Genomic DNA, 14,709 nt, shown 5'->3' with positions numbered 1-14,709 from the left:
ACCAATATTAGTAAGATTATTCTTATGTACTAATCAGAACATATAACTATGGAGCATAAATATATGACAAAAATAAAGCTCAGAGAAAAAGGCTCCCCGCCATAGTCATCACAGGCTAATGGGGTGAAGTAGGGATGTCAGATAAGGAGTAAACACATTACTTATATCCAGGATTTATCAGATTTGAGACACTGAAAGACCAAATACTTTTATTTTATCAGTTTACCTAGTATAATTTGGCTCTGGGAATTAATTCACGTTAATAAACTCAGAAGGAGCTGATTTACATAACAACAACAATCTTAATTTTTTTCTGTTAATGTAACCACAAGTAGGTCAACTAATTGGAGTACTTCTCTGCTACAGGTCAACCCATTCAGGACCCAAATTATAGGTCTGAATGTTGCTTAGTGAAGACAAAATGAAAAGTAAAAACTATTTACTCTTAAGGAATATTTCCTTCAAATTAGGGTAACTGGATGCTCTACTGTAACACTCTAACAGTATCTCTTAATAAGCCCACCAGAATCAGAAAATGTTAAAGGCAACAAAAATTCTTATTCTCTACCTCCTTCTAAAATATGTTGTCCTGAGTACACCAGGGGGGGAAAAAATGTTTTTACTGATTAAATAGTGTACTTTACATCACAAAGGTTATTAAGTTAATCCATGGTGTTTCCTTCCCAGTTCTAGATGCTAGCAAGTTTAAAAACACCATGCTGGAATTCTTTTTCTTATATTAGAGTTCCTGACATACATTCACGTCTATCCTTTTCTCCTTTATTTCTTAGTGTCACACTTCTGTGATCTCTGAATTGCTGTGAGTTTGTAAGCTTCTCAGATAATTATGTCAGTTCTGGTAAGTTCAACAAACAAGAGTCATAATAAGTTGACATCCTTTTAGGAGCTTAGAGTCTAACAAAAACAACTGTGTGAAAACTGACTTCCATATAACATGGAGAGTACCGTAATAATGGTGCAGTGACATGGCACTTAATAGGGCTGAGGAGTTGGGGACGAACTTCCTGTGGCAGATAACAATGGATACAGTCTTCAAGGATGAAGAAGGTTTAGCCAAGCAAACAACTGAGGACGGTGCACCACGGGAAGTTACAGAGACCTAAAACATGGAGATGAGTGCAGGAAACTACAAACAGTTTAAAATTAATTATGGTGTGATGTGAGGAGGGTCAAACAATAGGAAATAAGACGGGATAAGAAGGTAAGGACCAGCTGAAAGAGGCTCTATATGCATGCTGCAGGCTGTATTTATTCCACAGGTAAAAGATTTTAACTAGGAAGAATGACAAGGATCAGTGATGGTAATTCCAATGACAAATTTAAGAGGAATAAGGTTTAAGGCACAGAAACCATTTTGGAGGTTGTTACAGCATTCCAGTAGAGAGAGCAGAAAGAGCTGAACTAATTATAGCAGTCTAGAAGGAGAAGGAGAATTGGTCCAAATTCCCAATCCTTCTATGGAAATAAAGGCTGAAAGAAGGCAAGGTAGCGTAAAGAATTTTTTAAATGATAGATTATACCAATTGGTTAATAATTATCTGCATTACATCAGTATAATGCTATTATGGCTAGAGTTTCCTAAGGACCGTTACAACTCACGTTTTTCTTAAATCTTTATCTTCGTTGGTCTCTGGTTAGAAAATTGGAAAGTTGCTTATTCTTGACAAAACATTTAAAAGCTATCTCTTAAATTAGGTGTTTTCAGAAGATAACTAATCTCATCTTTTTCAGAGGGTAAATACTGTTTATTTGTTTATTGGTGTAATACAGAGAGACCCTACAGTCCCTCATTCTAAACTGAGAGTGCATATCCAATTAAAATCAAGTTAGTCACCTCAGAAGATCATGCAATTATTCTAAGAACAAAAGCTCAAAACACTTTGGGAATTGTTAAGTACGGTCTTTCACAAACTATATGACCTTATATTAAATATATTCAGGAAAGGCAACAGATGAACTCATTGTTATTGATTTTTTTGAGATAATTACAGTTAAAAGTAAACTTTATTAATAATTCCATCAGGTGTTTGAAGAAATTAGGATAATAGCATAACCAGAACTATCTGATATATCCCAAGCACCTGACTCTTAGCAGCTACTCAATTACGGTTTAGTCAATATTTGTTGAAGAACTTGTCTGTTAAATCCAATATCTAAATATATGTAGCTCTGTTAATATTTTCTGTTGCTTGATTTGTTCCTAGTCATTCATTTTCTCTTCCTCTCTCTCTCCATTTTTAACCATGCCCTCTAATTTTTTCATAGGATTGCAGACATTGCAGATGAAATATTGAAGAGGTCTTAGAAAATGTTATTTTTCCCAAAAAAGGGGATTATATTTTCCTTTGGCAGACAGACAGAGTACAAACAGGTATCTTTGAGCCTGTAAATCGTTGGTTTTAGCTGTGTAATGGCTTATTTGTATGAGTTTTGCACTTACTACTAGGGCATGATCCTTGTGGGATTTCAATGGAAATCCTGACTTATCTACTAAGACTTTCAAAAATTATTGGCCTTTCAACTCCCATCATGTACTTTCTCTGCTCATCAAGATCACCAAAAATCTCAGATTGTCCAATAAAAAAAAAATACTTTTCCATTATCATCTTAATCAAACTTTCACAGAAGCATCTGACACAAGTGGCCACTCATCCTAAGATAGACACTGTTAGCTCTATAAACCTGCACTGATTTCCAACTACTTCACCTTTTCTTGCCTTTATCATGAGGGAGAAACAGCTAAACATAAGTAATCCCCCACTACCCAAATCAAATAGTTCCTGTATGTTGGAAAGTGGTCTGAGTTGTTAACAGTCAGAGTCTGAGTAGTGAAGAACACTTGCTTCCTAAGCCTTCCTAACAGCCGGGGAAGAGCCATGTGAAATAGTTCCAACCAGTGAGATTGTTGAGATTTCTGGAAAGGCTGTTGCTTTTCTGGAACTAAAAAAAAACACAAAACAAAAACAAAAACAAAAACCGCTGTCTCCGCCTCCTTCTAACCTTGAATGAAAACTTGACAGTCGGGATGCTGCTTGTAGATAGATGCTATCCCACCATCATACAAAAACCTTACAGGACTGTGCCATCTAGCTATACCAGCCAGTACCCCTCTCCTTGCTGCTCTCATTAGGAAACATCTAACATCTTGCTTATACTTCATCATTCACTGAACATAGTAGGGCCCATTTCCTGATCCCAGGACCTATAGCATCCTTTTAAAAGATCCAACCACATTCCCTAGCCTGAATTTCAGTTCCTTGAAAACTGTAGTTAACTTTGCCTCCACCTCTCTGTTTAGCCAAAGATACACTCTCATGGGCACAGCCTTACTTTATGAACTGAAACTATTCTACCCATGAAATAATTCAAGTTTTTTTTTTTTTTTTTTTTTTTTTGCTGGACTTGATCCACCCAGATCTATACTATGAGTCTGTTTATTACTATCTTGCTGGTATCTCCAGTCCCCTATGACTCTACTTTTTTCCTACATAAGTGCCCTATTCAGAATTAACTAATTAACAGAGTCCATAAAGAATTATGAAATCCCTATATTACAGGAGAAGCAGGGCTGCAGAGGAAAACTAGACAGACATAGCCCTGCCTTCAAGAAACTCAAAATTATGGTAGGGGAAGGAGTTATCAATCCAAGAACCAAAACCAAAAATACAAATTGTGGTAAGTTTTAGAAGGTGAATAAGGCACTGACTGAGAAAGACAACAGTGTAGAAGGGAGGAGGGGGCAGGTCAAAGAAGGCTTCTCTAGGAAGTGATATTGCAGCCAAGCTCTCAATGATGAGAATAGTTGGTAGAAGAGTATGTTGGGCAGAAGGGAAAATATGTGCAAAGGTCCTTCTCTCTGAGGGTTCCTTTTTCCTCTTTCCTTTCCTGTTCTCTATTGGTCTTCTCCCTCTCACCCAGGCTCTTTTAACTGATCCACCGTATTCCTTCTTGACCACATCTTCTGTCTTTCCCTTACCTTTTCTCCATGATTTCCCTCTTTCCACTGTAGTCAGCATATAATGTAGAACTAAAGAGTGTTTAAATTATTGGCTTAATAATTATCATTTATTATTAGCTAAATAATTAACCTTTCTGTTATTTCTTTAAGTAGGCTGATTGTATATTTTCTTTAATTTAAATGTAATCTGCAGAATTTAACTCTGTGCCACTCAATTCATTTTCTTCCTTGTGAATCAGTATAACTTTACTAGAAAGAAAAGCAAACATTGACAGTTCAGTCGGTAAGTGAAATAACTGATCAACTCTACTTAATCGCTTTTAAATACTATTCCGATAGGCGATCTAAAATCAAACCTTACTTAACCAAATCTTATGAGACTGATTCTCTATAAGGATCCATAAAAAATATTAAATATTTTATTTTTCCTCTTTTATAAATTACATATCTATAAATCTGTTCAAAGACTTTAAACAGATACAGCCATAGAACAAAACTCATAGTCCCAAAGCAATGGCCTTCTACAGTCTCACTAGGAGGTAACATTTAATAACATTAGAATATGAAAACCTTACAGCATGCATACCTTGTTGTCTTCCCAATAAAGTGCAAAACATTCATCTCCAGGTTTCCACAATTTTGCATACTCCATAGGAATAGATGATTCTAGTACTTTTTCTGGTTTAATTGGCCCAGATCTTCTTTTAGGCCCACTATTGTAAAATACTTTATCATCATAGGGTGTAGCTGTGATGGGTCCTGCTGGCTTAATAGGTCCTACTCGCCTGCTCTTCAGTGGCATTTCTGTCTCTCCATTTGGAACACCAACGAAACTATTAGTTCGGACGGGATTCTGGAAATCAGTATTTACATTAAAATGTTTTTCAATTTTTACACCACTGAAACTTTCGTTATTTATTGTTCGTGGTTTCCTGTCATAAAAATGATCAGGATTTGTTGTTTGGTTTTCTCTTTTCCCACGTTTTTGATTATTATAGTCAATGGATTCTTGAGGAAGTGGATTTTCTTTTGCCTCTGCATAGGACGGACCTTTTCCTGATCTGCTTTGCATAGAGTTATCCCTTTTTTTAAAAGCACCATCATTGTGCTGAGAGCTTAAAAGGTAGGAAGCATCTTTAGTTCTGTCATATCTAGAATAGGGTCTATCACACTTGATTCTCTCTTCAGCCCATGCTTCGGATCCTGAAGAAGTACTTGGTCTTTCAGAACCTCTGTTTCTAGGTAATCCACTGCCTTCTAAAACTGACTTTGAATTTTGGGGGTCTCTTTGAAAACGAGGAGGCTTTTCATTTCTTGGCTGTCTGGTATCATTTCGAGGCAGATACCGTGGTTGATTACTATCTTTGACTCCATTTTGCTCAGTATTTGACAATCGGTGTTGTCCCTGATGAAGCTGCTGCGGCTGTGGTTTAGGTTCTGAAAAGTAAAAGTTATTATATGCATATTAAAATGAAGACTCTGAATTAATACTGAATTATTTAAAAATATCAACAAATTATATTAATACAAATTATCAAACTGCTATTTTAACATTTTCCACTACCTTCCCACCTCATTATCTTAATCCCTCTCTGCTTCCTTATAGTTCTGTATTTCTAATGTAGTTCCTGGTCAGCTGCATTAATGAAGTAAAGAATAATCCAAAAGGAATTCGTCTTTGTCCTTGAATGTTTGTACTCTTATAACATAGCTATCTATATGTGCTGTTCTGGTAATTCACTTCCCCAAAACAGTAATGAAACAGAATTGCAAACTGCTGACCCAGAAGCTGCTATGAAAGAACACAAGTACAACCCTGCTCAACCCTTTCCTGAATCCCACTTCAATTTAAATATGTACAGCTATCATTGGCAGTCAGGTTCTAGCCTTTGCAAAAATGTTATTCCTCAAATCTTTCTGCATCTAGAATTGCTAAGTGTTTAGATTACAGGGGCACCTGGGTGGCTCAGTTGGTTAAGTGTCCTACTTCAGCTCAGGTTATGATCTCATGGTGCATGAGTTCGAGCCCCATATCAATCAGGCTCTGTGCTGATGATAGCTCAGAGTCTGGAGCCTGCTTCTGATTCTGTCTCTCTCTCTCTCTCTCTCTCTCTCAAAAACAAAGATTAAAAAATTTTCTAAAAAAGAGTACAGATACCCTACTTACAGAAAAGAGTAATTTCTTTGACTTAGTAATTAAGAGCAACTCTACTTGGAAATATGGAAAAAAAGTGTCAAAAATATGATTAAGCATAATAGCACAGATAATGTCAAACTAGAAACCCAAAGCAGTAACATGGTAAATATATACTCATAGATAATTTAATGGCTGTATTTCATGTAGTGATTTTCATTCTATTTCGATTAGTAACAATGCCATTTACACTTTCTTCCTTCACTGTTTCACACAGCATGTCTGTAACCTTATTACCAAACATATTGAGTGGTCTTTGATGTGCATGTCTTGTTTCTCTTGTCATACACAAGGTCACAATATTTCTCAACAGTGGCACTAATGACATTTTGGGTGAGACTGTTTCCTGCAATGCAAGAAAATTAACCTTTCTGACCTCCAGTTACTAAATGCTAAAGAATCAAAGCATCCTCCATAGTTACTATGACGAACAAAACTGTCTCCATACATTTTCAAACACCCACCAGAGGCAAAAGGTACCAGGTAAAATGTCTCAAACAGGGATAAAGAGAAGACCTTTAAAAGTTCGTGAGTGACAAAACAAGTCACAGTAAAAATCAAGACTCGAACTGGCAAGAAACCTCTCAACAGAACCACTGGAAGCTAAAGCCAGTCTAATAGGCTTTAAATGTCTTTGAAATTAAAGGAAAATTATTTCCTAAGTACAATTCTACATCCAGCCAAATCACCCATTAATTTAGACAAAGAATACATGTTTCCAATATGCAAGATCTCAAATAGTAGCCAAGACTGCTTACAGGGATGTTTTTTAAAAATCACTTTTCCCAAGATTTTCTTTATAAATATAACACAACTATCCTATTTTTAACAACTGTAGTCAATATTAAATCCTTCTTTAGAGAGAAGAAAAATGGTCACCTTTGGTTTCTGCTGGCATTATTATCCAGGAGTGAAGATTTAGGAAAGCAAGAATAGTGAACATAAGCAGGACACAAATGAGCATTTTCAGCATAAAGCATGTACTGGCATTTGTTCTACTCATTACTGGAGGATAAAAACAGCAGCTGCCTCTTGCTGACTATCTGCTATGTACTAAGCATGACACGCTAGCATTTCACACACATTATCAATAGGCCCCACCAGTCATCTTCAGATACAGGTGTTATGAGATTTGTTTAACAGAGAGAGGTCCCATGTACAGTGAGTTGAAGACAATTTTCAGCTTCCAAAATAAGTCAAATATGAAGGTATTTTATTTGTTGTCAATTAGGTTTGAATAGATATTTCAGAAGTAAGCATTTTGGATGTACTATGATTAGGAATAGATTTTTTCTTAAATTATTCCATTAAGGGCCACCAACATCTATGATGGTCAGGAAGCACAAATAACTTAGGTCATCATGAGAGTAACTAAGTATTCTGCACTATAGACAGGGATCTGGATAACCATGTATACACAATATGGGAGAACTGGACTTCAATTCCTCTAAAAGGAAAAAAAAAAGATTGCCATATTTATTTAATTGATGTTGTACATTAGAGTAAAAAATAAAATGAGTAATTTACTAATACACATTCATTGTATATTATAATATACATTATATATGAATATACTTTATTATTATGTTGAGATAATACTGTCAGGGAAAAATCCATTAAAAAAATTATTCTTTTAACTAAGTGGGGTGCCTGGGTGGCTCAGTCAGTTAAACGTACAACTCTTGATTTTGGCTCAGGTCACAATCTCATGGTTCCTGAGATTGAGCCCTGCATCAGGCTCCACATTGACAGCAGGGACCCTGGTTGGGATTCTCTCTCTGTCCCTCCCTGCTCTCACACCCACGTGAGCATGTGTGTGCATGCTCTATCTCAAAATAAATAAACATTAAAAAAAAATTAAATAAAAATAGCTCTTAGAAATAAACTAAATAAGGCAGAAAATACAACTGTGCTTTTGAAAGAATATAGTTTTCATATACATCCATTTTTTTTCAAAAATAAAATAAAAGTAAGTCAAGAAAGGAAGGTTCTTAAATGTTTCATCATTCTTGAACTTCCTTAACCCTAAGATCTTTTGTCCTACATTGTTACGTAAGGAAGTCAGATACAGAGTAGGTATTTCGAAATTGAGCTAACATATTAAATAAATAGCAGAATATGCCTAATTACTAAATTGTGGAAAATGTGATTTTAAATAAATTAAGAAATACCCCAAAATCAAACAGAAAGTTCCTCAGTTCTCCACTCAGAATCTACTTGCTCTCTGCCACATTCTTCCAGAGGCATGATGATTTCAAACCACCCAAAATACTACTCAACACTACCGGCCAGGTCTACAGTCACTCTAATAATAAATATACCGAGATACTTTTCTGTATAGGCAGTGGAATAAAATGTAGGGTTTTTTTTTTGAAGACCTGAAGAAGAAACATGAAACAAATACATAAACAGAAATAGGTAACATTTAGTATTTAATGGGAGAAAAAAAGGGATATTAGCAAAAATAATGGAAAAATTCATCACAAAATAGACGAAACTGTGACATCTAAAAGATCAAAGCGATACCCTCATCTTCTTCTTCTTTTTTTCTGTTTTTTTTGTTTGTTTGTTTGTTTTTGTTTTTTTAATAGGCTTCACACCCAACATGGGGCTTAAACTCATTGTTCTGAGATTGAAAGTCTCATGCTCCACTGACTGAACCCGGTCAAGTAAAAAAAAAAAAAAAAAGCTTTTATGAGGGGTGTCTGGACGGCTCAATTGGTTAAGTGTCCAACTCTTGATTGTGGCTCACGTCATAATCTCACAGTTGGCGGGATCAAGCCCTGCATCAGGCTCTGTGCTGACAGTGTGGAGTCTGCTTGGGATTCTCTTTCTCTCCCTCTCTCTGCCCTACCCCCAGTAAGTTCTTCTTTCTCTCTCTCTCAAATAGAAAATTAATTAAATTAAATTTTAAAAAAAGTTCATATGAAAAAACTAATAAAAGATTGCTGTATGAGTTCAGTCTGACTTATGATAAAATGTTCCTATTACACTAGATCACGAGTTTCAAATGTATGTTTATAAGATAACTGATTATAATGTTTTACATTCCCATGAGTTGAAATGCAAGGATCATTAAAAATTTTTATTAATTGCCACAAATTATTTGGGTTTGTATATAAGAATGTGCTGAATTAATCAGGCATCTTAAACTATTAATATTTCTTTGCTGAATATTCATTTTGCAGTCACAGTTGTACCTACATTTTGTAGTAGAAAATCAAGTACGTTTTGTTTCCCAAGATGACTCTTCAATTTATTCTGAGACATCTACCAGAAGAAGAAGTGACTTAATATTTATTTAGATTTTACTAGGTGCCTGACAACTCTACTTAGAAGGTCTTTTGCTTACATTATTTCATGTAATTCTCATAACCACTCCGAAGGGCAGTATTATCTTTATTTTACAAAAAGAAACAAAGAAGCCTAGAAGCTAGAAAATGTTGGTGCCAGAATTTAAACTCAAATCTAACTGAAACCACTACTTTCCACTATGCCAAGCTGCTTGCCTAGAGAAACAAAACAGAATGCAACCAACAACATGTTAGTTACAATTCTGTCACCTACATCTGTTCATTTCTGGTGAGATGCAGAAATCACAAAAGCTCTTTCCTAATCCCTGTTGGGCTGAAAAAATAAATTTGGATACCAGGAAACTTTGGATATTACCAGAATCCTGAGCTAAAATTAATAATCTCTTTCCATTAATGCAAGAACAAACAAACAAACAAACAAAAAAAAACAACCCGAAACCCCTATTAACAGTTGGCTGAACTTAGAATCTCACAAACTGACACCCAGAGATAGCAAGTGTGTGGGTACAACCTCTGCAGAAGGGCTGCATAGGCTACACCACAGCTCTGCCAATTAATAGTTTTGTAACCTTAGGTAAGATACAGCTTTTCTGAGCCTCATCTTTAAGGTATGGGATAACAGTAGAGCCTACCTCAAAGGATTGACTAAGTTTAATACATGCAAAGTACTTAGAACAGTATCTGGCTTTAATAAGCACTCAGTAAATGTGAACTGTCACTGTTATTATTACGATTACTATTAGCATTATAATTATGCAAGCCAATTTAAACAACACTTGGATGGTAAGGCACTTCCCTATTTACACGGCTCCCCTACCACAATCCCTAACTTTAGTTAGGATCCTTACCTGACTCTATTTATTTTTTGTTTGCGTTTGGTTTTTTATTGTGCTTGTTGTTGCAAATAGGGCAGAAAGAATGCTTTAGTAAAAACTTTACTGTCAAATTATGTAAGTCATATTATAGAGAAAATTTAGATCAGAAAATCAAAATCTCACTCTAATACTGTTTTCTACTTAAAATATTATAAACATTCTCTAGATAAAATTTCTTTTATATACCCTTTAAAATGTTTCTATCTTAGAAAATACTAATAAATATTTTAAAAAGTAAAAATTCCTAATAATCCTATCATAAAAAATACATACAGAATAAAAGTACTACCTTCTGCCTAACCAATTCCACCTCTAGGGATGGCCACTATTAACATTTCAGAGGTTATTCTTCCTTTTTATATAAGCCATATAGATATATCTATACATACTTTTTAAATTTTAAACAACAAAAAAAAAGGCAGACTCACCCATATCTCATAGGCTGTAGTATACTTTTTTTTTTTAATGTTTATTTTTGAGAGAGAGAGAGAGCGTGCGCGCACACAACAGAGCATGAGTGGGGAAGGGGCAGAGAGAGAGGGAGGCACAGAATTGGAAGCAGGCTCCAGGCTCTGAGCTGTTAACTCAGAGCCCGATGTGGGGCTTGAACCCACGAAATGCAAGATCATGACCCGAGTCAAAGTTGTAAAATTAACCAACTGAGCCATCCAGGCTCCCCGGCCGCCATATCTTTCCAAGTCAGTACCCAGAGTTACCTCATTCTTTTTGATATTGCATGTTTTTTTTTTTTTTTTCTTAAAGGAGGGTACTTTAAATATTATTAAGTATTAACCAAATTAAGGGTGGAGTGTAGGCCTTACTTGGCATTTTTTTTTTCCAGTGCCTGGCTACAACAGTCAGACAAACAGATGGTATTCAGTAAGTATTTGCTCAAAGAAAGATACAGTTACTAAAAGCAATGGGCATGGAACAAGTTTCCAAGTTCAAAACCATTACCTGTTTAACACTGTCACCTGGGCTCAGCTAAGAGGGCAATACTGAAATAGAAAATACACTTCCCTGTATTATTTTCTGTATGAAAGGTTTGCATGAAAGCTTTGGGACAGAGTTAGATTGAGTTCAAGTGATTACAGAGAAAGACTGCACAACATATAAACACTGAGCTCAAGCAAAATAAATTAATTCTCCCACTTCCGAGTGATGCGTCGTTAATAAAGTCCCAAAGAGCCCCAGTTTCTTCATCTGGAAAGTGTGGATAATTATATTTATTACAAGATTATGGTGAAGAATCAATTAGAAAATATTTGTGAAATTGCTTTTCTTATGGTCCATATAGGGCCTTTGGAATTAGACTGACAATTGAAAGTAAGTCCCAGTCCTACCATTAAGCAGCTGTGTTACCTTTTAAAACTGGAATAATGCTACCTACCTATTTCCTTCATTAAGTTACTCTGTACTATAGTTAGTGAGCACTGACTATGGACAAGCATCAACACCGTTCTAGTCATTGTATACAAAGCAGTAGTAAGGCTCCTAAGTGCTCTATCCGGTGCTGCTTTAGGTATAATGGGAAGAAGTAAACCACAAATAAGTAAACCAACTAATAACACAGCTTAAAATTGTGAAAAAGACAAAGAGGGAAATATATAGACTTTTATATAAAACTGGGAGGAGTGGGTATATACCAACTCAGGGGTAGCATTTCTCTGAAGAAGCCGTGCTTCGGTTGTGCTCTAAAGAATGAGAAGCAATGCAATGAAGTCGAGAAGAGTGGTCCAAGGAGCAGGAACAGCACGCGCAAAAGTCCTGGCCTGGAAACTTGCTTCGTGGAGTTAATGTGTTCCTAAAAAAATCTTGGCAGGCCCAATTTTAGGTAAAAACACAATCACTGGTAATTGTTAATTTCAAGGGAGGAACAGTTACAAATAGCAATACCCCAAAATTGATGTCCTTTATGCCAAATAAAAACAGCAAATTCCAGAAAAAAAAGACACAAAAATGAACATTAGTAATTGGACATAGCATTTTCTTTCGTTACTCAAAGGCGTAATTTTTCTTTTTTTAATTTTCGTGATACTCTCTCTTAATTATGATGAACGTTAAGCTTAAGGCTAAGCTCACAAATAAACATGTGTGATACTCAGTGTTCACAGAATTAATCCTTTAGTATCGCAAATCCTGTTCAAAAAGAGAGAAAAAAGTCCATGAAAAAAAACGGTGGGCATGATGCCTAAAATCACCACTGCTATAAACGAACGGATAGAAGAACGCCGAGGAAACACAATGTGCACCCACAGTACAACTGCTGCCCGTTCTCCAGTCCTGCTCAAAAGGCAGGCAGAGTCTGAGCCAGGGCTTACAGGTGCAAAAGAAAACAAAAGGTTTACAGTTCGGGGAGTACACTAGGATTGGTCACATAGGTAAATGACCAAATGAGCTTAGCTCAGGGTACAACTATAATAACACCCTCACCTTGCAAATATGGAAGGGGGAGAAGCTTAACCAAGGGCATGCAATGAACTGGGGTAGAACTGGGATTAACCGAGCACTCAGGTTCCAGACTCCAGTATTAACCTCCCTGCTATACATCCTCAACAACAATACCATTGTGCTGGTAACATTAAGTCATTAATAACCAGGAGTCATTTTCAGTATTTCCTCACAGAACACAGGTTAGCATTACCATAAAAATATTTTTGCCAGGGTAAAAAAAAAAAAGTATTTGCTATACAGGTCAATTCATTAAATGAAAATACATATATTTAATTCAGCTGATTTTCCTTCTTCTTCTTCCTTATAAACAAATTGCAGGAGTATAGCTTCATCACACATCTCATACGCAAAATATGCCACTGGATTCACTTAATTTTTCTTCTACCTCTAAACACATTAAACACATAATGTCCTCTTTAGAGGGCTTTTCTAGCCAGTTTGGCCTTTTCTTCATCCGTAACTAATAGACACTCTAAAACAGAGTTTTGTTTCCTGGTAAATGAGAAAAGTCTTGTTCTGTTTTCTTTTTTTTTTTTTTTTAAGTTTATTTATTTGTTTTGAGAGAGAGAGAGAGACAGAGAGAGAGAGAACAAGCAGTTGAGGAGCAGAGAGAGAGGGGAGAGGCAGGCTCTGCACTGTCAGTGTGGAGCCAGACATGGGGCTTGAACTCATGAACCCATGAGATCACGACCTGAGCCAAAAATCAAGAGGTAGACACTTAACTGACTGAGCCACCCAGGGGCCCCTTGAGTGTTTTCAGTATATTTTGATCACACATCCTTGCATCCCTGCACACTGCCTGAAGGTGTCCCAGGAGTCGTCCTTCTGGCTTCTCTTCAGATCTCAACTTAGATTTCACTTTTTCTCCTTCAACCCCACAGACAGCAACCAACTCTAATACCAAGTGAGCACTGTCAGTCATACTTCTGTGTTTCTTGTAAAACTCAAGCTGGATTATTTCATCTTCCTAGTGTATTGTGGACACATAATAACACAAGAATTTTCTTAATCCAACATGGCACTGCAGCCTTACTGTCATCCCCATACTACTCACTGCCATTGATGCCTTTCGTTCAGCTGTTCATTGGTCGACTCAGGTGAGTCAGGTAATGTCCCCCTTGTTGATAAACTGGGAGATTATACAAGAGATGCTAAACTTGTGAGTCACAAACACTTAGAAATACAATGTGTATCTTTCTGCTTTAACTCAAATATCAATGTGTACTGCAAAAACACACTGGAAACGTCAACTAAAATGTCACTTATTATCAAACTTGTAAAAACTCAAAGGATGGTGTGTCAGAACAACTAAAACTCTCATACAGGAAATATCTGTCAAGCGTAAGAAACTAAACTTAACTTGTGTGATCTTTTCTTCCAAGCTGATTAGTATTTTCCAGGATCATGACTATGATAATTTTAGACTCCACATTATCTTTGTAACACATTTCTTGCAAATTTCACAGAAAACTATAGCAAAACAAAAATGAGAACTTTCACAATTTGAAGCCAAAATATGCTAGTGACATTTAAAGGTACTTTATTTTTAGGGGCAAAAAATGAAAATAAGGAAAATTTTTAGAGAGAAAAAGCAAAGGAATGTCCATTTATGGGCTAGAATACTATTTTTAAAAAGCCACAGTACCCCACTGCAACAGGTTACCTACTGATACAGAAAATGATTCCAGTAGAATAGCTGAAACTGAGAGTAATCCTCCAACAAGTGAAACAAAATAAACGTAAGTCATTAAAGGTATTTGCTACAAAAAGATGGTCTTAACTGATTAGTACATGAACTCACATCATAAATGAAGCATAACACATTCTAATATTCCTAGATCTATATTTCAGCCATTTTATACATAATTCTCAACTAATTTTCTCAATGATACA

At 35.9% G+C, this 14,709-nt stretch overlaps 1 protein-coding gene across 6 annotated transcripts in view; it reads right to left on the bottom strand.

The window, feature by feature from the left end:
* TDRD3 (tudor domain containing 3) overlaps window positions 1-14,709 on the bottom strand; it is a 162,051-nt gene that overhangs the window by 36,052 nt on the left and 111,290 nt on the right. For all 6 annotated transcript variants that reach the window (XM_045478475.1, XM_045478466.1, XM_045478488.1 and 3 more), the window contains one exon: window positions 4,566-5,416. In XM_045478475.1, the coding sequence (XP_045334431.1) occupies window positions 4,566-5,416 (851 nt within the window). The remainder of the gene's footprint in view (window positions 1-4,565; window positions 5,417-14,709) is intronic.

This window comes from Leopardus geoffroyi, chromosome A1 (genome assembly GCF_018350155.1).
Source record: "Leopardus geoffroyi isolate Oge1 chromosome A1, O.geoffroyi_Oge1_pat1.0, whole genome shotgun sequence".
In the NCBI taxonomy this organism is placed as follows: domain Eukaryota; kingdom Metazoa; phylum Chordata; class Mammalia; order Carnivora; family Felidae; genus Leopardus; species Leopardus geoffroyi.
This window is presented reverse-complemented; position numbering and strand designations above follow the sequence as displayed.